This window comes from Penicillium digitatum, chromosome 1 (assembly GCF_016767815.1).
Source record: "Penicillium digitatum chromosome 1, complete sequence".
Lineage (NCBI taxonomy): Eukaryota > Fungi > Ascomycota > Eurotiomycetes > Eurotiales > Aspergillaceae > Penicillium > Penicillium digitatum.
Window position 1 is genome coordinate 5,424,738 of NC_089384.1, and position 24,733 is coordinate 5,449,470.

Here is a 24,733-nt window from a genome sequence, read left to right on the forward strand (position 1 = left end):
ATAGGGTGTGAACGGTGATGATTTTTGAAAACATCAACAACGCAGGGGAGAACATCTGCGTAAGAAAATGTCAATACTGAACTGGAAGAGAAAATAAGAAAGAATAGGAGCCCCACTCAATGAAGCAGAGGACTCTAACCTTCTGGTGGCAAGGACACTAAAAATGTAGTCTGGCCTGTTTCTTGAAAACCTAGTCACCTTTCGGACAGTCAATTTGTCCCAGAGCCCTCGGGGCTTTGGTAAGCTGAACATGTCAATCACAGCCGGATCCCTTTCTAGGCCTCAAGAGCTGCTGCGCCTTGTGCCTGCTTTCGCCTCCACTTCCTTTTACGCTTCGTGTTCTGTGGGTTTCGAAAACACTCGTCAACGGGGTGCCTTGTGAGGCGCTGGTGATAGGGACAGTACTGCTTGGGGAAACCGTCAATTTGATCCACGTTTAGGGAGGGAGGATCTAGGTTGCCGGGGACTAGCAGTTGGCCTCCTAGTCGACATGCCTCAAACTCCAGAAAATCGGTATACGCTTCATCTAGGATGGATGCCGGAAGAGAACCTTTCTCAAACTGGAGTGACTCAAACCATGGAATGGTGTTAGAGTTCACACTGACCGCAGCAAGAAACTGATTGAGAATGAAGACAGTGGGGATATGTGGGGGCCCACAGGCCTGCTTCATCTCTTTGAGAGCTCGTTGCCAGGCTTGCACGAATGCGACGGGTGACTTCGAGGAATAGTACACCGTGTGAATCCAGTTCATGAATTTACGATAAGCAGCAAGGCCCTCACCGGATTTCTTCTCCGGTATCTCAACAGGCTCACTGGGGAAAGAGGCTGCCATGAAAGGATTTAGGTTAGTGAAAGCAAGGTTCAAAGGAGGCGGATTAAAGAGTTGAGAGTAGGGAAGCAAAGCACCCATCATCGGTGGGCTACACGAGGAGGCACCCGGCGGAGTAGGGGTAAGCAAAACAGGGTAAATTGGCAACGGTCCGCAAGGGGCACAGGCAATAGCGCCGGGATCCACGGGCAGAGGACCGGGGTAGTCAAGGTCAAATTGGGCTGGAGCTGGAGAGATTGGATTCAGATCCAAGTAAATGGGCTCGCCCGCAAGTGCAGATAGATCTCCTGAATCGGAGACATGCATTTTGGCTTCAGTGGGTGCCTTTGTGTATGAATTGGTCTTTAATTTGTTTCCACTTCAGGTGGTTTATCTCATTGATGACAGAATAAAAGATATCGGCGTTCAATGGAGGCAAATTGAATGACTTTAGTTGTCAGGTAGATGTAAAGAAGTTGTCAGATATAAGTCGACAATCGAGTCTATGCTCTGTTAACGCGTAAATAGCGCTTTGTGAACGCACGTAGGGAGTCTTATGCCAACACAAAGCTAGACACCTGAGTGTTGCAGTGATGGTAAGGGTTATTGGTTCTTAGGGTTGAGTCGGTTTTTGTGTGTAGACAGAAACATCACAATCTGGTATAAATGGAATTAATATGGACTGGATAACCTAAGAGCTCCGATGAACAAAGGTGACCTCGGGGATATTTCGGACATAATTACGGCAACAAGATACAATTCCAGCACTACGGTTTAGAGGGAACTGAGGTAAATCTTAGAGATCTACTAAAACGGGGTGTAAAGTTAATTGTACCAAATTTGATTTGTTTTCCCATTTTTTCCTTGGACAGTGGACAAAAATAGACCAGGTACGTAAATTCCGATATTTCTTTCACATCACCATGCGGGCAAACTGAAACCTCAGATCAAAGACGGTGCTATCTTTGACCAGCAAGCCCATCTTCCATTCAATCTCGTCTCATTTTTGCATGAGTCAATTCGGATCTTTTTGTTTACTCCCTAGGCCCATTTTTAATAAGTGGCCGATGCTGAGCGAGAGATTCTCATTTTTCTTCAGTCCGAAAAAAGAAACCGGGAGATTGAGGCCTCCCCTCCTATAGAAGTTAGTCAAATCCATGGCACCAGTCTCCATGCTTTGATAAAGGTATTCAAAAGTGGTGAGTCGGGCCCAAAAACCCCAAGGGTACTCAGGACAGTTACCCCAAGGAAAATGGCTGGGTATCCCCGGATTTTTAGCTGTGGTTCGAAATTTGTTTCTGCCGATATGTCAGTCAATGTAACACTGATACAAATGATGACTGTCTATCTTGGGCCAACAAATATCAAGTAACCCTACACAATGGTTGTCACGAAGATTATCATAGGTATGGGTCTCTTAGGCTCCAGCTAATGCCTCGGATAAGTTAGCACCAATTGTGTAGGCTTATCAAGATGAGATGCCAAATCTAGATCTGCTCATAAGACCCGGACCTTTAATGCGTGCAAATGGAGCTATCGAATCCCCGAGCCATGGTTTACAACGTGTCTTGGCAATAGCTACATGAATCGTTTCAGTCAGCAGTTGATCCCGGTCAATTTGGCACAAGGTCCGAGGGCTGAAAGGGGAAACTTGAATGCCAGGCTCCAAGCGATGACTTCGGAGAAAAGGGATCCGTGTCTTGGTACCAATTTGTGCAGGAGTGTCCAGTGTAACTGAAATCTCTCCCCTTAAACTTCGAAGGTCTCGGCATTAATTGGCATCTTGGCTCTAATCTAAAAGCCGAGTTATGCGACCCGCACCGGGCAGCTGCAGGCATCTAAACTATAACCATGTGTTGATCGGCGTGGAATTTTATTGGACTTTTAATCGTTCCAGAAAGATTCTAGACAATTCTGGATCAAGTTAGCTTGCAAAGTTTCATTGGGGAAGTAGAGTCCATGGTTCATCGTAAAATTCGTCAAGAATGACTAGTAAACCGGACTAAGCTCGGAAAATATTTAGGGCAGAGGTCCAGCTTTGACCGGAAACGTAAATTCCATTATTACAGTGTAAACTCATTCAAGATCAAACAGCACTGGAGCTGTTCCAATGAGTTCCACAAAGCCACATGGGAAAGAACGATGGGGGTGGGAACCCGCCGTAATCTGATAGCCACCCATTTTGGCACGTTCCATCCCGCCCCTCCCCCCTCCCTCCACATTATTATCGTACTCTGATCACATTTCATTTCTCTTTCTTGATATCACAGGGTTGAGGCTGGGAATATATGTACTTTTCTGCCCAATATAATTCCACGGCCAAACATGCCACTTTTGTTCCTAGCCGGTCATTTTTGGACGGGATCCGCCCGATCGTCATACCCTCACTACGTTACTTATCCCACCTTAGCTCTATAAGATACCCCTCGAGGCCGGAATGAACTCTTCCTCTTCTCGAGATTTCCAGGAGTGGGTAGATCGACGCCAAAGCAGTCAATCTGCCTCCACCGTGTCGTCCGCGTCAACAAGTATCCTCTTCCCGAGCCCTGCGACATCTCCAGGGTCCAGCTCAAGGAAGCATTCCTGGCAGCTCTACGACGATGTCGTGCGGCTCGAGCTGACTCCTTCTGTGCAGATGTGTGTGCTGAGAAGAAGGTTCCTTCTAGAATGCGCTGACGTCTTGCTAGATCCTTTGTCAAAAATGGCCAGCTATTCAAGCTGAAATACAAATTCATTGACATCTGCAAAGACTCAACGGGCGCATTGAGGTGTCTCGAACTAGGGGGAGGACTAGGCCAGCAAACACCTTTTGTCCATGGTTGTGAGTTGTCTCGCAGATCTCTAAAAGAGAACGGACTGATCATTGAAATCATGGACAGTTGCCAATACAAAACTCCCAGTCCCTCACCTAGAGCATCCAAAATCAGGCGAAGATTTCCCTCTTCGCGTATCTTTTATGGACCAGCAAACTGTTCAATCCGCAAGCACGATCTTTATGACGCAACTATCATATAAATTTGATCATTGGGATGGTATGCGACCGATTATCCGAAGAGTCAACGTGCGCTAACACTCGCAGATTGTGTACGATTTCAAGAATTGCTGCTCGGCTCCAAGTTGGTGTTTATTGGGGGGATGGCGGAGGCCAAGTCCAAAGGCCGGGGTGAAGAGTGCATCAGCCAAAATCTTCGCATCCTCCGCGGGCCCAACGGGAGACAGGTAATGTTGTTCTTTGCCAACTCGCAACGACGGGAGCTCAAACGATACATTTCCATTCCCTGTAAGTGTTTCGCTTCTATCCCGGCCCCGGATCCCTTCCCGCCGTCACCGTGACCTTGTTAATAGCCGGGCTAGTAAATTGCATCGCTTCCATTAAACCCCCCAAGAAGGCCGGGCGGCCAGCCCTACTTGATCTGAATCCGAACTTCGAGATCCTATCTCAAATGAGAAATCTTACGATTCAGTTCCTTGACGATGATGGTCAGTGCACATTTTAAGTTTTGCTCATTTCGGACCATTGACTTCTTCTTCTCTCTCTCTTTTCTAGACTGCGCAGCATTTTGTCAGATGTTGTCATACGACCTGACGATTGGATGACCAGTTAGGATCCTAAATCCCTCAGTCGGGCTATGGTTTTTTTTCATGGAGTTGGAGTTCCTGGATAAGTTGGGGGCCAGATCTGTATCAGTGTACATAATAACCAAGATACCCCTGGGCGTTACATCTTTGGAAACATCGAATTACGTGCCAGAAATACACAAGTTTAAAATTGATTCGAACCATGGAATTCAAAGTTTTGATTAATTGGAATAAAACAGCTCATTTACCAAGCTAAAAAGAGAAAGTCAAATTATCTAAACTCCGAGGTTCCAGATGTCTCAAGGGACAAAGGGCATCCTCGTGGTTGCCCGTTGCCTGTGGGTCGGAACGTCGACAAGTCAAACCTCCGAGACGCTGCACGTGGAGAAAAAAAACCCCTCAAAAGCTTTGGCTCGTTCCAAGGTTCGCCGCTGTTGTCCCGCATTAGCGCGAACAGGGATCACTGGCCTCACAGCCTAACCTCGACAAAGGTTTACAACCCTTGGAGGCCCCCGGGTTAATCGAAGTCTCTTCTACTCCGTACATTCGATGGAAATGTCAATGTCGGGGATTTTAGTCTTCTTTCAACAATTTACTATTCACTATGGGTAAATTTCATGCCCGGTTGTATAAGACTGACCGTGCGCGTGACTTCGACCATGAACAGGTATGGAGATAAAACAACATCCATGGATGGTATACAAGATTACTAACCACTTTGCGATAGGATCGATATGTCCGCACACGACAAATATATGAGACCATCGACAGACAAGGCTTTCAATGGATTGTCGTGCTGGTCGCTGGTCTTGGGTTCTTCCTTGATGGTTACACGGTGCGTAACCCCCCCCCCCCCCCCCACTGTCCACGTGGATCAGACTATTAAATTGCCTCCACACGTACGACATGTGCTAACGCTTGGAATAGCTATTTGCCAGTAACATGGCCTTTCCGATGATCTCCTATGTGTACTGGAAAGATGATACTTCCTCGTTACGACTCACATGCATCAACATCGCAACACTTGCGGGAACCCTGCTGGGGCAAGTGACATTTGGATTTCTAGCCGATAAGAATGGGCGGAAAAAGATGTACGGAGTTGAATTGGTACTCCTTATTACGGCCACTCTCGGTGTGGTCATGTCCTCGACCGGCATGAACGGCAGCATGAACGTCTTTGCATGGCTTATTTGGTGGAGAATCTGTGTCGGTTTTGGAGTCGGCGCAGATTATCCACTCAGTGCAGTGATAACATCCGAGTAGGTCCATCAATCTCGAAATCGTCAACCGTGGAGTAGCTGACCTTGCAATGTCCAGATTTGCCCCTACTAAACATCGCGCCCGCATGATGGCCACCGTCTTCTTCATGCAACCACTCGGTCAGATCGCAGGTAACATTGTCTCATTGATTGTGATCGCAATAGCCCGTGGTAATAGCAGCCCCGGTGAAGATATCACCCGCACGGTTGATATAATGTGGCGCTGGGTGATCGCCATCGGAGTTGTGCCCGGTGCAATCGCGACTTTTTTCCGGTTCGCCATCCCAGAGAGCCCTCGCTACCTAGTCGACATCGTGGACGATCCCGTCACCGCAGAGTTTGATGCGACCACACTTTTCAGTGACACGCCTGGTATGATTGATGCAGTGAGCTGGGGAACCACTGCTACATGCAGCGCTGGTAGCGCAATTCAACTACCCCCAATCTCATCCATTGCTAGCCATTCGACCTTCGATAATGATGACGATGATGAATACACCCGCCTGCCCCCCGCTACCCTCAACTCTCACTGGCGGTTGGCACGTACCGATATCGTGCGGTACTTCTGGATAGAAGGAAACTGGCGCAGCTTGGCTGGTTGCTCTCTCGCATGGCTCCTCCTTGACTTTGGTTTCTACGGTATCGGTTTATCGAGCCCTCAATTCCTGGCCAAAACTTGGGGCCAACTCCATCTCTCCGCGCCAGCACCGACCTGGATGACCGACGATACACCCAATGCCAACATCTACACCATGTTCATGGAAACCTCTATGCGTGGGCTGATTATCCTCAATATCGGAAGTTTTGTTGGCGGCATACTGCTCATTATCTTTGCCCATAAGCTGGACCGCGTTGCGTTGCAGAAGTACATGTTCCTCGGACTAGCGGCTCTGTTCATCGCCCTGGGCACCATGTTCGTCTGTCTTTACTCCCGCCCTCCTGCTGTGGTGACATTGTATATTATTGGCCAAATCATGTTCAACTTTGGTGAGTGGAACCCAGGATACGACCGACGTCTTGAGTCACGCTAACCAACTACCCCACAGGCCCCAATGCAACAACCTATATGATCCCCGCCGAGATCTTCCCAACCCGATACCGTGCAACATGTCACGGCATCAGTGCTGGAGCCGGAAAACTGGGCTCAATTCTCGTACAAATCTTCTCAACATACTATCACTTTGGTGCAGGCCCGGGCAACACATCGACCCGCAAGCACGGCATTGTTCTCCTTGTTTTCAGCGCCTGCATGGTCATTGGAGCAGCAGTCACCCACTTGTGGATTCCGCCTGTTCAACAAAAGCAGAATGGCAGAACTAAGCTGTGGGGTGGTAAGCCCGAGACGCTTGAAAGCATGTCTCTTGGCCGAATGGGCCGCAAGAGTCGAGATGCCGAATGTCGGAAACGGAAATCACGGCATCGAGCGCTTTCAATGAGTGCCTAGTTATGACTACTCTCCACGTCAATCTTTAACCATTCTTATGTACATACTTTGACTCTCTTTTACTTGCATCTGGGACGGCTACATGAACATAAACCAATCTCTGCATTCAGTTCACTCCAAATGAACTTTTACATTGCATTCAAAATCCACACTCAAGAACAGACACCATCAAGCAACCGCTCCGTAGCCACCTCATCAAGATAAAGCGCAACATCCATCCCCCCCTCCCCAACCGCACTATCCATTACCTGAACACACCCATCCATTTTTGGCAAAACAGCATGCACGTAACGCGGCTTGTCCCCACCCACAAAGTCAACCTCATACAACTGCAGCCGCAACCACGAGGTGACAATCGTGTGCTCGGACCCTAAAAAGGCCTGCCACAGCCGCTGCGGCGACACCTCATACGCAGCATCATGCAACATTGCACCCACAGCATCGGCCGTAAACCCCTTAATTGTCCCTCGGATCCGACTAGCTGCCTCGCCTAACACTGCCCGACACACCGAAGAGCCGGCCCCACCAACATGAGTCAGGAAGAGGGGCGATCCGATAAACGTATCAGGAAGAGCGGGGCAGACACGAGGTCGTGTGCCGAGGCTCAAATTCATAAATGTGGGTCTTGAAGAGGCGGCCTGTCCGCGCGCTCGCGTAATAGCTATCCACAAGTGTGCGAGGAGAGCATCCAGTCTAGAGATATCACTTCGACACCCTGTCTCTCGGGCCACAGTCTGTAGTTTGCTTAGCTTTGCACCTGTGAAGTGCAACTGCGTATACCTGACCCTTTTCGAGAAATCCCACGAGGCCCAGGGCGCTGGCTCCGAGGGCGAGACTCGTCGGTAATCGATCTCTGCGGGCGGCGGCCTGGAGTTCTCGGTCGTCGGGATTGAGAATTCCGGACAGCCCTCGTCGGCGGAGTTCCACCAGCTAAATCGATGCAAGGGCAATTTCCGTGCAGTGTCCACGATGTGTTGGTCTGGCTCGGGGCGATCGATATCGCCCGCAGCGCAGCGGTCCAGCATCGCAGGATCGAACACGGGCTCACCCATGAGCGGGGACTCGGGCTGAGTTCCGAATTGCTTTTTGCTGTGATGTGCCCAGAGATGCATGAAGACCATTAAAGTCTGTGCGTCCGCGAGACAATGCGCCATCTGGACTCCGATGACGTAGCCCCCTTGGAGAAGAGTGATTTGGACTTGCATCCCTGGAAGACCGGCACAGTCGCGCAGATTGGCTAACGCCAGTGGGCTGGATGGTAGGAAGAGGCTTTGGTTGAAGTCATCGCCTACCCATGCTCCCGGTTGGGAGCCGGTGGTTGACGAGGCCCGTTCCTCCGCTGTGGGGACGATCTCGTCTGCTCGGATGGGTTGTTCAACTACTGTCCATTCAACACCCGGATCGGTCTCAGTTCCGTATACAATCAATGGACGATTGAACCGTTCTGTGTGGTTTCCTTTGGGGTTGATGGGTGCCCATTGAAGCTGGCCTGCCCATTGAGGGAATTTTGATAGGGTTTCAAGGAAGGAAGTTCGCAGGTGGTTGGTCAGGGTCTTCTGATGTATCTCTGCAGGTCGGTTGAAAATCCAAATTGCTCCTGTTGGAGAAAAGCGCACGACTGTTGCGTCGAGGATAGACAGAGGTGTTGATGTCGGTATTAGCTGGTTGGCTGGTCGCAGCCTTGTAGATTCGATCGTTGTCATGGTATGTATGTGCACATGAAATCTCTTTGGTACCTGTGATCTCTCAATCAATCTCGTTCATTTCATTTTTCTGGATTCATGAGTCAAGATGCGTCACGGTATGCCACTGTGCATTAGCCCCACGCTAAGCTTCTAGTCAGTTGAAACTAGCACAGAAGAAGACCCCGACGATTCGAGAATGGGGCCACATCTTAATCTCAGATAAGATCAGGTAAAGTGGGCTGAAGACAGGTATCTACAAGAGTTCAGAATGGAATGTAGACACAGCTTCTGGGTAATTCTTATGTCAAAAATGTTCCCAGGGGGTGGAGTTCTCTTGATCAATTTCAGTAGGGACACAGAATTTGGGCTTATCGGTGGCTCTGGCCAACCATAACGCCTTGCTTTACATGAAATAAAACACTATATTACAGTGATGGATATTCCAGTCATGCACCTCTCCAATCATGTTGGAAATAAGAGAGCGACGGAAGTATCTTAAAAAAAAAAAAAAAAAAAAAACCTGCTTCCTTCAACAGCCCTTATCGTGATACCTCGGGGCGTTTCAGAGGGTGCCCTCCAGCATTGAAAACAAACTCATCCAAGCTAATCAGGTCTGGAGAGCTGAACATGAGATAAAAGTATTTGAGTGTCTGCGACATCCACATACTGTCCATCGAGTCTTTGAGGGTCAGTTCACTACCCTCATCCGTGACAGCAACAATAGCAGCATTGCCATTCTTTGTCTGCGTCGCACTTTGCATTGCCTGGAACATATCCCAAGCTGTGTCGAGTAGGTCCTCGCGTCCACTGATGCGGTAAAGAGTAAACATGCTCTCGATCGCTTCCGGGCGCAAGTTATAAGCAGTGTCGGGGATCCCGAGGAGCCCCTTGGGCAGATGGTGGTCTTCAATGAAAGTATCAACGTCAAGATTTGGATTTGGTTCTGGCTGGAGGCTGTTCGCCTTTTTCCAGACCTCTTGCTTCCAAAGCAACTCGCTCCATGGGCAGCTTGTCTGCGACGCACAAGGAACAACATCAAACGTTTCGGGCATGATCCCCAGTGGTACGACTTGGTGACCCCAGATGCATCCATCGACCAATTTGTGGGCGATTTCTTGGTGGGCGGGGATGTTGAGCAGTGCGCCTCCCAGTGCAAACATGCCCCCCGCAAAACAAGATCGGTACTGCATTTTCGATTCTAGGTATAGTTGAGAATTCCCACTATCTGTCATGGCCACTCGAACGGTGCCAGACATGAGCACGTCCTTGCCCTCCGGGTTCATTGGTCGGAATAAATTTTGACCTGCGGCCGTGAGTGTAGCATTTTCGTACATATTGCGATACATGGGCACTTGGCCTCCTAGCAAAGCGTATACTCGAGGTAGAGACGTGTAGAAAGAGCTTGCTTCGGCGCCAAGGGTGAAGGTGTCATCGTCGAAAAGCTCTTCTTTGGCATTCACGGAGACAGGCCACAAGCCTGCGAGTTTGGTGGCGTCCTGTTGCTTGTCAAACAGTTCCATGACTCGTTGAGCTGCGTCGAAATATTTTGGGTCACCTGTGATCTGAGATAGCCTTGTGAATTCCACTGTGAATGAGCCTAGTTCTGCACTGAGTACGCTTTCCTCTGCAATCTGCTCTTCTTTGCGGGCAGCTTTATGTGCGTTCCAATGTATGATGGGCATTCTGTTCGGGGTATCAAAGGCGGCGTAAAGCATATCGGCCAAGTCGATGGATTTTACCAGCAATTTCCGATCCGTACTGAGATCAAATGCGGCCAACAGGCCTCCAAGCAAATGGATGTTGACATCATGAGTATTGATTTCGGGCGACGGTGTATCTTCGAACTTTATACGAGTGACTGCCGCCACGGCCTTCTTGAACTCGTCGTGCATCCCCATAATCCACAGAGTGTCAAGGTTGTCAATTAGCGTAGCACCCCATCCCCCCAACTCATTTTTAGAACTACCACTGAGAGGCGAAAGCTCATCTGCCCCCCACGCAAGCGACTGGTATGACTTCCAACATTTTTCAAAGGCTTCTTTCACGGCCAACTGTCTGCTAGTTTGGCGGTCCAAATCGAGACGAGATGATTTGAAATCCGTGGGTTGGACCTTGGGCAGGTTCTGAGGCAATGTAGGTAGTGGCTGGACTTCGGCGACTGGATATCGCACGGGTAGTGTTCTCCATGGAAATTTTGGGTTAATTTCAACATTCAGAGTGACTTTATGTGCATCGTGTGGAGGGGCCAAGAGAGGGTTCCCGTAGTTTTTGCGATGATAGCGGTAAAGTAGGAGCACTAGAAAAGCCCCAAGGCAAGCGCCTAGGACCTGACGTCGAGTACGACTCATGATTTCACGTTGTAATCACATCAACATATTGCAGTAGAGATATGGTCAGCAAGGTCAGTATGGGTGGCGAGAGAATCAAATGGAGTGACACGAGATTTCCCCCGCATTTCCAAGGGAAGTCCTTGTGGGTTGGAAGCTCGTCAAAAGTTGCCAAGGACAGGATCTGCCGTTCTAGACCTCGTCTCCGCTTTGTCCTATCTATAACCGCACTGCCAAGTCTATTTCCGTCTTCGGTTTAAGCCTTGATTGTGACGCCGATTTGAAGGAATCTATTCTATATCCATTAAAGTAATTTGAAGCATTTATGAATCAAAATCCACAGTGGGGAGCCGAGCTCTCCGCCTTCCTCTGCCGGCTATCGAAGAGACTGAAGAAGGGCAAAATATCCAAAAAAAGACATCGAAAAGACAATGAAGAAAAACATTGCAAGTGCGTAAATGCGGCGACTAGTTTTGTCATTTACTCTTGGAAAAGTCGACAAGAGTGTCGTTCATGATAGAGCTTACCCACTTGGCTTAAATACGTGGAATAGAAAAGTGAATAGGTCTGAGACTTATGAATTGGACTTTTGGTACCCGAGTTGAACCGAAAAAAAAATGCAAGACAAGCTATTGTTGACAGTTGGACTGAAGTCCAAAAAGGAAAAAAGAAATTGTAATGCATCATCCGTGAATCGAACACGGGCCTCGTCGATGGCAACGACGAATTCTACCACTAGACCAATGATGCTGGTTGATGCAAGGTGATCCTCTACAGTATAACTCATTCCAACAAACATGATTTCAGCTCAAAAACAGGCAACCAAAGCACGAATCTAGTTTTTGAGTTTTAAAAAACCCGAGTGTTTAGCGTTTTTGGGGGGAAAGCAGGGGGGGGGGAATTCATGGGTGAATGGAAGCAAGAGCCTCTTCAGACTCCTTAACCAATAATTGGATTTAAATAACATATTGGAGCATAGCAATGTCTATCTCCGACTGGATATATATATCCCAGTTGCCTGGAGGTGTCAGGGTAACAGCCCATTCCAGAGAACATCGTTCAGGTAAAACTGAACACCATCATACATGTCACACTGGTAGCTAAGCCCCTCTGATGAGTGTTTATTCTGGTAAATTCCAAGCTGGTGTTTCTAGGATTCAAATACTGTTCAAATGACGCTTCATGGTTCAACCAGAAATCATAGCAATAGAATGCTATCCAAAGGAAGCCAAGAAGTATTTCAAGCAGACCAACTAAATGTGAAATTGGTGAAAACGCGCCTGGAATACATTAGGACACTGGGAATGGCATGGCTAGCCGGGATAAGCTAGGACAGAGCCAGTCTCGCGCTCTGCAGTTTCCTACATGCACCTAGGCACTCTCTACCCCAGCAAAATTGAAAACAACAGGTCGTCTGACTTAAATCTCCACACAAGGCTTCTATTGATTCCTTTGGTGATGTTTTCGGAATCGAATTTGATATCAAGGTCAACAACACTGAGAATGGACAAGGAAATGGTAATATGCGACTGGCAGAATGTGATGGCAAATGGTACATCTTTACCGTCTTCACCTCCATGGTCGAGCTAAAGGGCCACGAGGAGAACAAGGAGAGACCGTTTGGTGCCCGACATGGCGAGCAGCAAGGCCGAAAGAATTGGAAAGATCGACGTATTGATGAAATCAACTTCGAGGGCAAGGACCCGGCGGTATTGATTTTAGGCATGTGGCGATGAAGTATTTTACTCTATAAGTATGAAATCTGACTGAAAGAATATAGGTGCTGGGCAGGGTGGCTTGACTGTTGCCGCGCGTCTCAAGATGCTGAAAGGTCGACACCCTTATCGTCGACCGAGAAGAGAGAATCGGAGACAACTGGCGTCAGCGATACCACCAGCTCGTTCTCCATGACCCAGTGTGGTACGACCACATACCCTACCTAGCCTTCCCGCCCGACTGGCCCATCTACACACCAAAGGATAAGCTGGCGGATTTCTTTGAAACATATGTGAAGTTCCGAGAGCTCAATGTTTGGACCTAAACGGAGCTCAAATCTTCATTCTGGGATGAGAGCAAGAAGCAATGGACGGTTGTTCTTGGGCGCAAGATAGACAACGGAACTGAGACGCGTACCTTGCATCCACGTCACATCATCCAAGCTACTGGACAATCTGGCAAGAAACACCTGCCCGCGTTCAAAGGAATGGAAGATTTCAGTAGAGATCGCATATTTCACAGCTCGGAACATCCTGGCGCGAATCCCGAGTCAATGGGAAAAAAGACCATTGTCGTTGGATCTTGTAACTCGGCAAACGATATTGCCCAGGATTTTGTCGAGAGGGGGTACGATGTGACTATGGTACAGCGAAGCTCCACCTGTGTGGTTTCGTCTGACTCTACCTTGAATATTGCCTTCAAAGGGCTCTATGATGCGACCGGTCCTCCAACCGAAGATGCCGATCTTTATCCGTGGAGCATTCCATCGCGCCTGTTCAAAGCCCAACAGGCCAAAGTCACCCAAGTCACGAATCAGAACGACGCAAAGACCATTGAAGGGCTGGACAAGGCAGGCTTCAAGGTCGATAGCGGACCATCCGACAGCGGCATTTTGATGAAATACTTCCAGCGTGGAGGTGGGTATTACATTGACGTCGGTGGAAGCCAGCTCACTATTGATGGGAAGGTCAAGATAAAGCATGGCCAGGAAACCAGCCAGGTTCTTCCTCATGGACTCCGGTTTGCGGATGGTTCAGAGCTTGAAGCCGATGAGATCGTGTTTGCCACTGGGTATCAGAATATGAGAACCGAGACTCGCGTGATCTTTGGTGACAAGGTCGCTGACAGGGTTGGTGACATCTGGGGACTTGATAAAGAGGGTGAGATGCGGACAATCTGGCGGCGGAGTGGTCACCCTGGATTCTGGTTTATGGGTGGAAACCTTGCTATGAGCAGATACTATTCGCGTTTGCTGGCATTGCAGATTAAAGCGCTGGAAGAGGGGGTGACATCTTGGTAGGTAGTTACTGAGAAGTGGGGGATTGCGTTCGCCACGGGAGTATGTCAATCTGTGGCTGCAACTGGTCTGTGACAGCGAATTCTATATGGCTACCAGTAGCCCAAATGCTTTCGTATCCATTGTCTAGGATTCTAAATAGTTTCGATTGGATATGGAAAAGTAGTTGATTGGGAGAAATGTTTCCTGTTTAACCCACTGCTCAAGATACCATGCATAATCCCCCCCGGTGATTTACAGTCAACCCGACCACCCTTCCTGAAAAGCCACTGTAACACCCAAAGTCAAGACTAGATTATACAACCAAGTATCCAAATCCGCGAGTTCTTCAGAAATAGGCTCCGTCAACCTGAAACAAGTCCGAAGATGATCCAAGATCGAACTCTTCCTCACAGAAATCTCGAACCCAGCCCGGGTCATCGTAGCAATGCGACTTTTCCGCCGCATCTTGCGATCAATCGCCATAAGAACGAATTGTTCGGTATCTGATCCGGATGCCGCATTTCCACTTGCAGAGAGTGCTCGTTTCTCCCACTGCATGATCATCCGGGACTGCTCGGAGTCGCTTGTGTTATCTCCTTTTTTTACAACGAATCGGTAATAGTTGCCTTTCTCAGGACCTGCGGAGCTGGGGATAGCTTGCCAGATGCATTTTGTGTCCCGGAAGTGGATTGATGGCGTGGGGTTGTCGCTATTTGATGTTTCGCACATTGCAGCGACAATATCCTTTTCTTGAATACTGCATGATTTGGTGTTTTTTTCTAGGGACGGTTGTATCTCCGGTTGTTTATTGGTGATGTATGGCTCATTGAGGGTTGCGTAAAGATCCCTCGTGCTGAGCTTTGGACGTTGCGGGAAACCTCTTGTCAGTTTTGACTTTCGGAGTGGTGGCTGCCATATCTCTAGTACAGGCACTGGCCGGTGGTTTGGAGGTATTTGTTGGATTTGAAGGAGTAGTTTGGGGCTGAGTCGAAGTAGTTGAGTTGATTTTGGGGGCGGCCGAGCTATTTGGAACTTGGCCTGGATTTTGGTGTTGATGGGTTGTGACGATGGTCTGTGGATGAATCAGATGTGATTCTCGGTAGAATGAAAATAAATTCAATGGGTTCTTCTTCCCAGGATTGCCTACCGTTCTTCGCTAGTTGTGTCGCTATCATAGTTTGGCATAGTACATGGGGACTCCATGGGAAAGTCCATATTGTCGGGTGTCCAGATTTGAAAGGACAACAGACACAGAAAAAAAAAGGAAAGACTGGGAGCGAAGAGTTGAGACCTGAGAACTAAAAAAAGTCTTTTACAGGAAGATCTTAGTATAAATACAGGTGGCTAGTCAGCTGTTCAGCCTTGGCCCTACCCATACTCGTATCAACGTGCACGAGCCAGAGAAATGAAGTGGATCTGGATACTAGTACGAGCATGGGAGCTTTATGGTTAAAGTGACTATTCTGGCTGCCTGGGAATCTTACACATAATGCTCCGTACTGAGTCTCAACCTACTACGTCTTGGAACTCCGCAGGCTAGGCACCTACAATTCCTTTTCGCGAGGCCACGCTAGGCCCTCCAAATCAGATTTCATGCATTTAAACCTTCACTGCATACGGCGAACGGAGTACGGAGCACTCTATACCACCTTTGAAGTGGATCGATAGCCGTTTTAATGTTCGGCGATGGACATTTCCGAGCCGTGCGCCCGAATGGCCGTGCACTTCTCCAACAGCCCCTCGACTTATCACCCACAGCCACCCCAATGAGATCCCTGCTCAAATGCAGATGACCTCACGCGACCCCACAAGTTGTAATAATGTGTTGCTCCAAAGTGCTTGAAAGTCCGCCGAACACCAAATACTCCTATATAAGACGGCCACTTGTAGCCCCGGAGGTCGGACCGGACGGAGTCCGGCTTGATCGGAAGGTCGGACTTCAAGGCCGCCGGCGCTAGTTATGCGTAACATCATTTACAATAGTGCAGACCCTAAGGGTTCTGTGATCGAAGATGTGTGGAGCCGAACATGCTTTTTGCGCATATTATATGGTGATCTTGCGAGATTCAGGAACCCAAGCCGAGAGGCCCTGTGATATTTCACGCTTCTCGGATTCCTGCAGCCTGTCGGTCATATCGTTCTCTCCATCCGTGATCCGGGCCTAAGACTCGCCCTTTCACTATGCCCTTCAGTGCGAGCAGCAAAAGGGTAGTGGAGAATATATCCAAGGCTGGAGAATACATAGGCCTTCCAAATTTCCATGGCAGCATTGGTAAATGTGCCTTGGAGAAATAGAGGGATGGTTGGAGAACTCCAACAAAAGCCCCTGAGAAAGCAACCTAGTTACCCACGGAAAGACCCCAGACCACACAGATATGGTGAACCGTCACTGCTTCCAGCAAGCCTGTGTCTGGAGAGCATAACAGATGTCAAAATGGCAAAACACTACAAAAACCCCTATTGCTCTCAACTCTCATCCAAGAAGACCGGTGAAATGGCCGATAAAAGCAAAGAGACCAGCTGCTCTCGCAGTCAGGAGTTGATCGAAATCATGCGCTGTAAAGCTCCCAGCTTGAACAGCCTTGTCCGAAGCCTGAAGCGCAACCGAAGCCTGTCCGTAAGGGCCGCACGTAATCATTTCCTGGTACACCATGTCCGCTGTCTGGGATGTGCGACGAAAGTACTGCAAGTCTATAATGGTGTCGAACGCAGCAACGAGAGCAAGACCAGCCCCGACTCGAGGTTGGAGATGATGATGGCAGGGACTTGGAGGCGTGGGTTGATGTGTGCGAGGCGACACATAACTCGGCATTAACATGTCATCTTGCAGGTGTCATGTGTTCGACTGCTGTACTTTCTGCTGGACTTTGAGGTGGGCAAATGGGGTCGCTTTACAGGCGACTGTAACAATGTTGGTGTTTACCCACCACACGGTGTAGATGGCCAACCCGGCTGTGTCTCCGTATTTGAAGACGGTCATCTGGAGGATGCAGGTGAAGGCGATGGTAAAGCAGCAGAGACAAGATATTTCGGCGCTATTGTTCCGTAGCCGGCGAAGGAAGTATTTTATACCCCCCAATTGAGGCGGGCTATTGATTTAACCATTGTCTGTGATGAGTTTAAGGAGATCTAGTCAAGTGTGTTCGGCTGGTCTTGACGTCATCCATCCCAAGCCAAAGCTCGGAGCTGTCTCCAGAGCACACAATCGCGTAATTTTTTTTTTTTTGAGATGGGACTTTTTTCTTTTTGGATTTGATTGAAGCAATACTAATGTCAGATACAGATGTAAGCAAATCGGCTGCAATGCAATCATTTCGAGATGAGTTTCGCGCAGATTTAGGGTCATCTCATACCATAACAAAATCCTAGTTTTGAGACGAAACATTGTCCAAACCACCATGGCCGACCGAATCAGAACGTCCCTCCGAAGCAGATACCTAGTTCCCTGAAACCAGGCGAACCCATTCGCTTCTTGGTGCTTTCCCCCGAGAGGAGCCTATCATCGCTGTAACACCGTGTAACGCCAGTTCCCCCTTGTGTAATACTGGTGCTTATTCCAGCATTTCTCCATTTAATTCATGAAAAGCGTAAAAAAAAAGGGGAAAAGAAAAGAAAGTTACGCGCTGCTCCCTGTGTCTTTTGTGTAGGTGTTGGTGTCTTCGGTGTAAGTGTGGGGGTGATAGTAGCCTGGCCCCGCTGGAGTATCTAAAAATTGAAAATCAGCGAGATGGTTCAGATGTAGAAATTATGACAACTTACAACGCGACTCCAGATCTTTACCACTCCAGGATATTTGCCTCAGATGGTCAAATCCTCGAGCTCGCACTTCGGCCATGTAGACCTTCTGATTGTGGCCCGGACTGAACGGGGTCTCTCCATCGGCAGGTTTGTAGTGCTTAAAGAACGATGCTCCCAGTGCGGTTGCTGCGAGACAGGCAACGAGGACAATGACAATGATGGCTGAGTTGGAGAGCGCCATTGTGAACTGAATAGAAAAGAAAATTGAGCAAGATCGGGGAATTGCTGGTGTTGGGATGTCAGTTTAAATCGTAAGACGTGGGGGTCAGTGCATGATGGGGAGAGCCTCCGCGATGTGGGAACTGTAGATGTCTTGCGATGCGAGACGGACTAGCGCTGCGACAGACAAAACGGAAGATGAAGAGAGAGAGATAGAGAGGGGAGATGAAAGATTAAAGAAAAAAAGAAAAAACAAACCAAATTCTCAGCTGACGAGTCCTGATGCCTCAGAATCGGAATCTGATGTGTTCTTTGTATACGTGACCATCCCATTGGCCATGTTTTTCCAAGATTGAAACAATCATTGTTTCCAAGGTTGAACACTGCATATGTACCCACCAATCATTATATGATTGTGTCGCAGTTGACACAAAAACAAAAGTAGGTGGCTATCGGGTCCATGGATCAAGTTCAAAGCTTGTTATCGAGACTACATGGCAATTTGGAGACACACAATGGACAGTATAAGAGTGAAGAATAAAGAAAAAGGCCTCAGGAAACCCAAAAACGAAAGACCGGCGCTTCCGCAGGCAGCAACCAAGGGCATAGATTTTTGCACCGAAATTTTTTTGGGCACATCGGATCCATGAATCGTTGGCATGAGTTAGTATCCACATCTCGGTCAAAGAGAAGATTGTTGCGATGTTCCTTTAAAAGATCAACGGATAATCTTCAAATGCAGAAAGTTTGCGAGGAACATGGATAATCACTCTTTGTTTCCCTCTATCGGCTATATCAAATTAATACGGGGCTGGATGGTTGAAAGAATCGGAAATCATCAGTTTTTACATAATTCATAAAATCCGAGCAATTTTGTGCTCTTATTGGTCCTGCGGGATTTCTTCTACGGTATAAAAAAATAAGATCTACGTTGGATTAAACTGAATCAAGTATCGTTTCCACCAGATAGCTGCTAGATTTATTCTCACAACTAAAACACTAGGTGAACACCTGAATAGCGATACCAGAAATGCCTAATCACCTACCCGCAAAGAAAAAGAGAAAACCAGATGTTGAGAGTTAGTCGAGCGAGCCAAGGCATGTTCCCAGGTATCCTTATCCTTAGTATCAAACCGAAGGTTATATTCACACAAGTCTTCACTGGGATAGAATGACACGATCCGTGGAATTTGCTTGACTCCCTGGCCATATGCACCCAAGACGAAGGTCGCGACAACTTTACCAATGGGAGTACCAAGAATACAGCAAAATTCTGGCGAAGGAGACTCCCAAGTTTGCGGCTCCTTAGGCCGGAGCCCTAGCCCTTCCCGGGATCTGTAATTGTGATCCTGAAAAAAAGGGCCTGATTTCCCGTTGAGCAATTCTAGTAACACTAACGTACTTCAGGCTTTCGAGGGGAAAATGCGACTCATAGAAAGCCTTGGTAAACTCAGACATGTAAAAGCTCTTGGAACTAGGTGCTCTCTTGATATTATCCATAAAAATCACGCCTGGTCCCATTCGCCCGACCCAAAATGTCAACTCGCCTGTGAGTTTAACAACTGATACAGCTGATACTAGCCGATATATAGGTTCCCGGTTCCCTGCTGGGTCATCAACCGCTAGGCTAAAGATACGGGCCCAGTACTCCCACTCCTCTTCAAGGGACTCCGGGGTGGAAGTGACATACCACAACCTAGGATCGATGTCTGGGATTGTAAGTGTGATCATGGTAATAGGGCATTCTGACTCATCGGTACGCTCCATCTACCGTCGTAAGCAATCTCCTCGTGGCTCGAACTCGGGGTACTTGGGTGTCATTGAGAGGAAGTTGGCTCCAAGCTCACGAAAACCTGTTGAGATCGAGGAAGGATATGTGGAGTTTTTTCTCACTAACTCAAGCTTCTTGACAAATTGTTAACATTTTGTTTTGGTCTGAACTTTGCATTATATCGTGGTTATAGTTGAACCGGCTGCACACAGGAACAAAGAGAAATTAAGCGTACAATCAATGCTATTGTGTGAAAGACGGTATACAAACACCAACAATTCCGAGAAAAAATGAAGAACCAAAGAATGAAGGAGTTGAAGAATCGTTCGAACAGCTACAAGGACAGAGTGCTCGTTAGAAGATAGTGTAATAACATTCACCCATTTGAAACTGGCATCCGCCCTCGAGTTGAGGTTGGTCTACAGAATAATGACAAAAATTCACTGGCCTTGTGAAATTTAGAAAAAGCGATCTTCTTCGGTGTTTCTGTCACGATCACAGCGTGTTTAACCTTGCAGTAGTCATATCATCCAATAAACATGGCGTTTTCTCATTGGTGTGCTCGCCGTTGCCTTTTCTCAAATACCAAAATCCCGGCTGCGAATTAAAGGTGAGTCTGCCTGGCCGGCTGCTATAGAGGGTGGTAGCTGCGGTTGTGTTGTTTCGGCGAACATACTTGCGATGCACTTATCCTCGATTTCGTCTTATCTGTCTTGGGACAGTACTTGATCGGAAGCATTTGACCTGATAGTGGTAGCTAGTCAGTGAAAACAGCCGGCGTTTTTGCTTAGCTCGGGATGGTTTGTGGGGGCCTCAATCTTATCTAGCTTCTCTGGGATGTGTAGGAAGGCGTCGTCTCAGTCGAGGCTATAGATATAGATTTTGTGTGCTGTTAGTGTGTTCATTTGGGATATGCTGTCTGCAGATGTCGACATTCTAACATGACGAGCTGCACATTTCACAAGAACCTCCCCGAGCCCAGGAATTGGGACTTCCGGGTCTTGTTGGACAGAAAGCCAGGTAGTACCCATAGCTTTATCTCGATACACATCACCCTGTACCCGGAGACGCCTAGGGGTTTATTGTAGCCATAAATCAGAAATGTGCACTTTCCGCCTCGGTCATCACGATCAAATGGAGACGGAGCAGGGGTTTCACACTCGTGAACGATTGTAGGCACTGGAGAAAGAGACAACTGAGGCCGTCATCGTTACAGATAATCCGGTTGTAAGCGTCCCGAACGCCCGTTGGCCTGGACATGGTGATAAATAGGGTAATAGGTGCTTTTCAATAATGATGGTTGACAAACCCTGGTTGGTTGACTTGAGTGCCCGTTATTCTTATCAGAGGTAACGGTGTCAATCGATGTCGTGGCCATGCCAACGACGAAGAACTTGCCATTCTAGTACATCATCCCCACAATGTGGAGATATATCTGGCATCGAATCTGGCGAGCACCATGCCGTCTCAAACAATAGATTAGAAAGCCAGGAAGTCCGAGTGTATTGGGGTTTCTACGGCAGAAAAGAGAGAGTGTGAAGAACTTTCTCGTGTCTAGCACTGCATCGAATACAAAATCTTGGAGCCATACGACACATATCTGCCCTTTGATTTGGGCTAGGTGGACTACAGCTACCTGCAATGCATGTACCCATGTAAATAGGCATATATCTGAACTCCAAGGTACCTATCAGATGATCTGTAGTGCAAGTGTTAAAGTACAAAAGTGAGTTTATCTGCAAGTTCTTCAATGAAGATATCCAAACCGGCATCTAAAAAGCACACAGCCTACAGTAACGGACTGTTGATCTGGTTAGCAAGATTAATGTTGAATAGTCGTTTGGTTCATTTCGGTGGTAGCTCCTGCCATTTTGGGGTTGAAAAGAGCTCAATAGGCTCGATTGTCAACTCCAGGGGACAATGGGTTGACTCGTTCCTTTCTGGTAGTCGCCCCTGCCTGAAATGGAAATTCACTAGTCGAGACACACAACGTGTGTCAATTGTGTCCATCGTTCTTTCCATTTGTGCAGTGCCTTCCGTTTGGGGACTCAGGGTCTCCTATAAAACCCCCCCCCCCCCCCCCCCCCCCCCCCCCCCCCCCCTCCCTCACTTTTCTCTTTCTTTCTTCTCTCTCTCTCTTCTCTTCTCAAGTTACCAACACATTTTTCAACGGCGCCTTCCTGCGCTGTGACCTTTCTGCTCCCCCCGCGTCCCCGGTCTTGCCGGCGTTTGTTTTTCAATTTTATTTTTAAAAAAGTATCAGTCTTAAATCAATTCCCCCTTCCATCTTATACTGCCTCTGTTGAATCGTGTTGACACATGCTGATTCCTCTGTCTTCTCCCTTGTGCAGAAAATTAAATCATCAACATGTTGGTCCCCTTCTTGGGGATCTTCGTGGGCATGACTCTCTGGAGTCAGTGGTTCCCCATCCCGGGGTTCACTGCTCCAGAGCAGTCGTTCGTGCGGCGTCTGTCTGGTACATTCCAGCTGACGATGGAGTCTTGGGCCTTCTGTGACCTGGTGAACGCTGCCGCCTCCCAGCGCGGGCCTGCTTCCCAGCGCGAGCATCCTGTATGGGAGTCGCGTTCTCACGATGGCCGTGGGTATGCAAACTCGACGGACTTTCTGGTTGTTAGCCTTGGTATGGATGTCATCGTCCAGCCTGGTCTGGCCGATGATATGCCGTCCTGGTTTCCAACCCCGTTCCTGGTACCCATCCCGGTCTCGTCTTGGTCAAGTGATGGAGTGACATCTTCTGCTCCCGAGGAATTTGTCGACATCCACTTGCTTGGATCCAAGCCTGGGCAAGGCTTCTTCGCCACGTTGTTGTTTTTCGGAATTTGGTGTTTCGTACAAATCCCCTGGGCTTTGATTGCTTACCATCAGCAGTTGTACTCCGGACTTGATACCTTGATTATGTGGACTCTGAAGGTTCTCGAGGGCCAACCGCAAATTGCACGTGTGCAATTTGTGGCCGAAGAGGATTCATCTTCCTTTGACGAGGAGATGGATCTTCTGATCGCGGGCCCAACGGAAATGGATGAGGACATTCTTACTTGGGTCAAGGCTGCAGACAATTGTCCCGAATCTGTGTCTCAAGTGTCGGTTCTCTCTCAGTCTGGAGGTATCTGGGTCCACCGGATCACCAAAGGCCTGGGAGATGAGCAGGCATCGGACTCAGGGTCGGCGTGCAATACCACCAAGCCGGTTAACACTGCGGATGACGATCGCGCGAACTTGGTCTCTCGGCATCCCTGGAACTCGACTGTTCTCTACGCCTCCCACCATGAGGATTCTCCGGCTCCGGCTGAGAGTCTGATTGGCAGCGGTGCGGAAGATGAGCGTCCTGATTCCACCCCGGCGTACTTCAGGAGGAAAAACCGTCCGTCGCAAGCAAAGAGACGTCGCGATGCAAAGAAAGCACGACAGGAAAAAAAGGAACTTCAGCATTCCAATGTTTTAGCCTCTTACGCTTCCAGTGCTTCTCTTGCGATATCTTCGGGCTCGACGCCTTTGTCGGCTTTGGCTCCGGTTTTCGTTCCTGGTCGTTTGGCGGAGCAGGATGACCTGCAGAGTGGTCCTCTTTCTCCAACTCCCTTGTTCACGGATGTGGGCATTGATCCTCCTACGGACTGTGGTATGACTTCGCCCGATGACAGCGCTCCTTCCCAGCAATCCCGCCGTCGCCGTCGCCGTCGACAGCGTCCTGCCTAGATGGCTCGGTGGGGGTGGGACATGTATCAGCAACAAAAGCGTCTGAGTGGGACCACCTCGAAGGAACTCCTCTCTTCGGAGGGTTGTTTAGGTCCTTCTTGGCTGTCCTGCAGCGCTTTTGTTTGCTGGTACAACGCTGTGTTGGGGCCGCGTCTAGCGTCCTCAGAAGCTTTTCGTATGGTGGTTGGGTTGGATATTGAGTTGACTGGCCAATATGTAAGTAGGCCTCCAACCCCTTTTGAGACACCAGCGCTGACAATCTTACTCTAGGCTTATTTAAAAAAAAAAAAAACTGAAAATCAAAAAGAGAGAGAGAGATATGATTACAGAAAGCCCACAGAAAAAAACCAGTTCTGCTCTCACTTCACTTTCACTTTCACTCGAGGTGAGAGGTCTGTCTCTCTTGTGACGTTGTCTCACGTCGCTTTTACTTTGCTTTTTGTTTTCTGGGCTCTGTTTTTTGGCCGTCGTCCGTGGCCAAACTTACAAAAACATCGTTTTCTGCGCCTCATTATCCAACTTGAGGTTCAGTCCAAGGCCGCGAACATTTTTTCCAAAAAAGAAAAAGTCGCATCGTCAGTCTTTTCCGCGGTCTGTCCACTGCATCTTCCCAGTCGACCATCTTGCCCTCTTCGAGTTTATCATCGTCTTCTCTCCAGGGTCATTTGCCCTCGTCCGCATTAACGATTCTATCGCACGATCATGCCCCTTATGGCATCTTGGGAGAAGCTCGAGTTGAAGACACATTTTGATTGTCTTTCATAACCCTTCACTTCAATCCTGCTGAGTTTACATTGACTCTTTGAAACCGTTCCATATACTGCATCCCCCACCAGAGCCTTTTGGTAATGAGTTTTTGGCTGAGTTCATTCCTTCGACCAACCAATCTTTGACAGGACAACAATCATCAAACCTGCCTGATTCGATGTTCCAACCACTTGACCCCATGGTAATTTTCATTTGCATCAATCATTCAACTGACATGGAAAGATCATCACTTTTTTCACACAACCTCTTGGGGGAGGACCTAACTGGACAAACGACTAATCATCACACTCGCTGCATCGGACACCCTCTATCTTCTACACAATCAAACTCGGTACATTATCGGCCAGCTATATGCTCCTCTCATGATGGCTAATGGAGATTTCGGCTGGTTCATCATCTTGATGGTGGTCTGTGGGACGGCAAT

At 48.3% G+C, this 24,733-nt stretch overlaps 10 protein-coding genes and 1 non-coding gene across 11 annotated transcripts; 5 read left to right on the top strand and 6 right to left on the bottom strand.

The window, feature by feature from the left end:
• Window positions 1–275: 275 nt before the first annotated feature.
• Window positions 276–1,136, bottom strand: Pdw03_4205 (uncharacterized protein; the record flags this gene model as incomplete). Its single annotated transcript, XM_014675911.2, has 1 exon — window positions 276–1,136. One exon carries the CDS (start codon window positions 1,134–1,136, stop codon window positions 276–278), a length of 861 nt encoding a protein of 286 aa, XP_014531397.2.
• Window positions 1,137–3,246: 2,110 nt separating this feature from the next.
• Window positions 3,247–4,406, top strand: Pdw03_4206 (Major facilitator superfamily domain, general substrate transporter; the record flags this gene model as incomplete). Its single annotated transcript, XM_066100687.1, has 6 exons — window positions 3,247–3,446; window positions 3,497–3,630; window positions 3,689–3,841; window positions 3,889–4,089; window positions 4,164–4,289; window positions 4,357–4,406. The coding sequence occupies 6 exons, from the start codon at window positions 3,247–3,249 to the stop codon at window positions 4,404–4,406; spliced, it is 864 nt and encodes a 287-aa protein (XP_065956087.1).
• A 586-nt stretch (window positions 4,407–4,992) lies between these two features.
• Pdw03_4207 (Phosphate transporter) lies at window positions 4,993–7,091 on the top strand (the record flags this gene model as incomplete). Its single annotated transcript, XM_014675909.1, has 5 exons — window positions 4,993–5,055; window positions 5,116–5,223; window positions 5,316–5,647; window positions 5,706–6,634; window positions 6,694–7,091. 5 exons carry the CDS (start codon window positions 4,993–4,995, stop codon window positions 7,089–7,091), a joined length of 1,830 nt encoding a protein of 609 aa, XP_014531395.1.
• Window positions 7,092–7,243: 152 nt separating this feature from the next.
• Window positions 7,244–8,794, bottom strand: Pdw03_4208 (Transferase family protein; the record flags this gene model as incomplete). The annotated part of the gene is made up of 1 exon (XM_014675908.1): window positions 7,244–8,794. One exon carries the CDS (start codon window positions 8,792–8,794, stop codon window positions 7,244–7,246), a length of 1,551 nt encoding a protein of 516 aa, XP_014531394.1.
• A 521-nt stretch (window positions 8,795–9,315) lies between these two features.
• Pdw03_4209 (putative class I alpha-mannosidase) lies at window positions 9,316–11,124 on the bottom strand (the record flags this gene model as incomplete). The annotated part of the gene is made up of 1 exon (XM_014675907.1): window positions 9,316–11,124. The coding sequence occupies one exon, from the start codon at window positions 11,122–11,124 to the stop codon at window positions 9,316–9,318; it is 1,809 nt and encodes a 602-aa protein (XP_014531393.1).
• A 658-nt stretch (window positions 11,125–11,782) lies between these two features.
• Pdw03_tRNA44 lies at window positions 11,783–11,853 on the bottom strand. The gene has a single exon. It is a non-coding gene; the product is annotated as a tRNA-Gly (tRNA).
• An 827-nt stretch (window positions 11,854–12,680) lies between these two features.
• On the top strand, window positions 12,681–14,119 carry Pdw03_4210 (Flavin-containing monooxygenase-like; the record flags this gene model as incomplete). The annotated part of the gene is made up of 3 exons (XM_014675906.2): window positions 12,681–12,829; window positions 12,884–13,023; window positions 13,215–14,119. The coding sequence occupies 3 exons, from the start codon at window positions 12,681–12,683 to the stop codon at window positions 14,117–14,119; spliced, it is 1,194 nt and encodes a 397-aa protein (XP_014531392.2).
• A 237-nt stretch (window positions 14,120–14,356) lies between these two features.
• On the bottom strand, window positions 14,357–15,313 carry Pdw03_4211 (uncharacterized protein; the record flags this gene model as incomplete). The annotated part of the gene is made up of 2 exons (XM_014675905.1): window positions 14,357–15,170; window positions 15,246–15,313. The coding sequence occupies 2 exons, from the start codon at window positions 15,311–15,313 to the stop codon at window positions 14,357–14,359; spliced, it is 882 nt and encodes a 293-aa protein (XP_014531391.1).
• Window positions 15,314–16,532: 1,219 nt separating this feature from the next.
• Window positions 16,533–17,147, top strand: Pdw03_4212 (uncharacterized protein; the record flags this gene model as incomplete). Its single annotated transcript, XM_066100688.1, has 2 exons — window positions 16,533–16,715; window positions 16,929–17,147. 2 exons carry the CDS (start codon window positions 16,533–16,535, stop codon window positions 17,145–17,147), a joined length of 402 nt encoding a protein of 133 aa, XP_065956088.1.
• A 567-nt stretch (window positions 17,148–17,714) lies between these two features.
• On the bottom strand, window positions 17,715–18,077 carry Pdw03_4213 (uncharacterized protein; the record flags this gene model as incomplete). Its single annotated transcript, XM_014675903.1, has 2 exons — window positions 17,715–17,803; window positions 17,858–18,077. The coding sequence occupies 2 exons, from the start codon at window positions 18,075–18,077 to the stop codon at window positions 17,715–17,717; spliced, it is 309 nt and encodes a 102-aa protein (XP_014531389.1).
• A 4,117-nt stretch (window positions 18,078–22,194) lies between these two features.
• Pdw03_4214 (uncharacterized protein) lies at window positions 22,195–23,541 on the top strand (the record flags this gene model as incomplete). Its single annotated transcript, XM_014675902.1, has 1 exon — window positions 22,195–23,541. One exon carries the CDS (start codon window positions 22,195–22,197, stop codon window positions 23,539–23,541), a length of 1,347 nt encoding a protein of 448 aa, XP_014531388.1.
• Window positions 23,542–24,733: the final 1,192 nt, after the last annotated feature.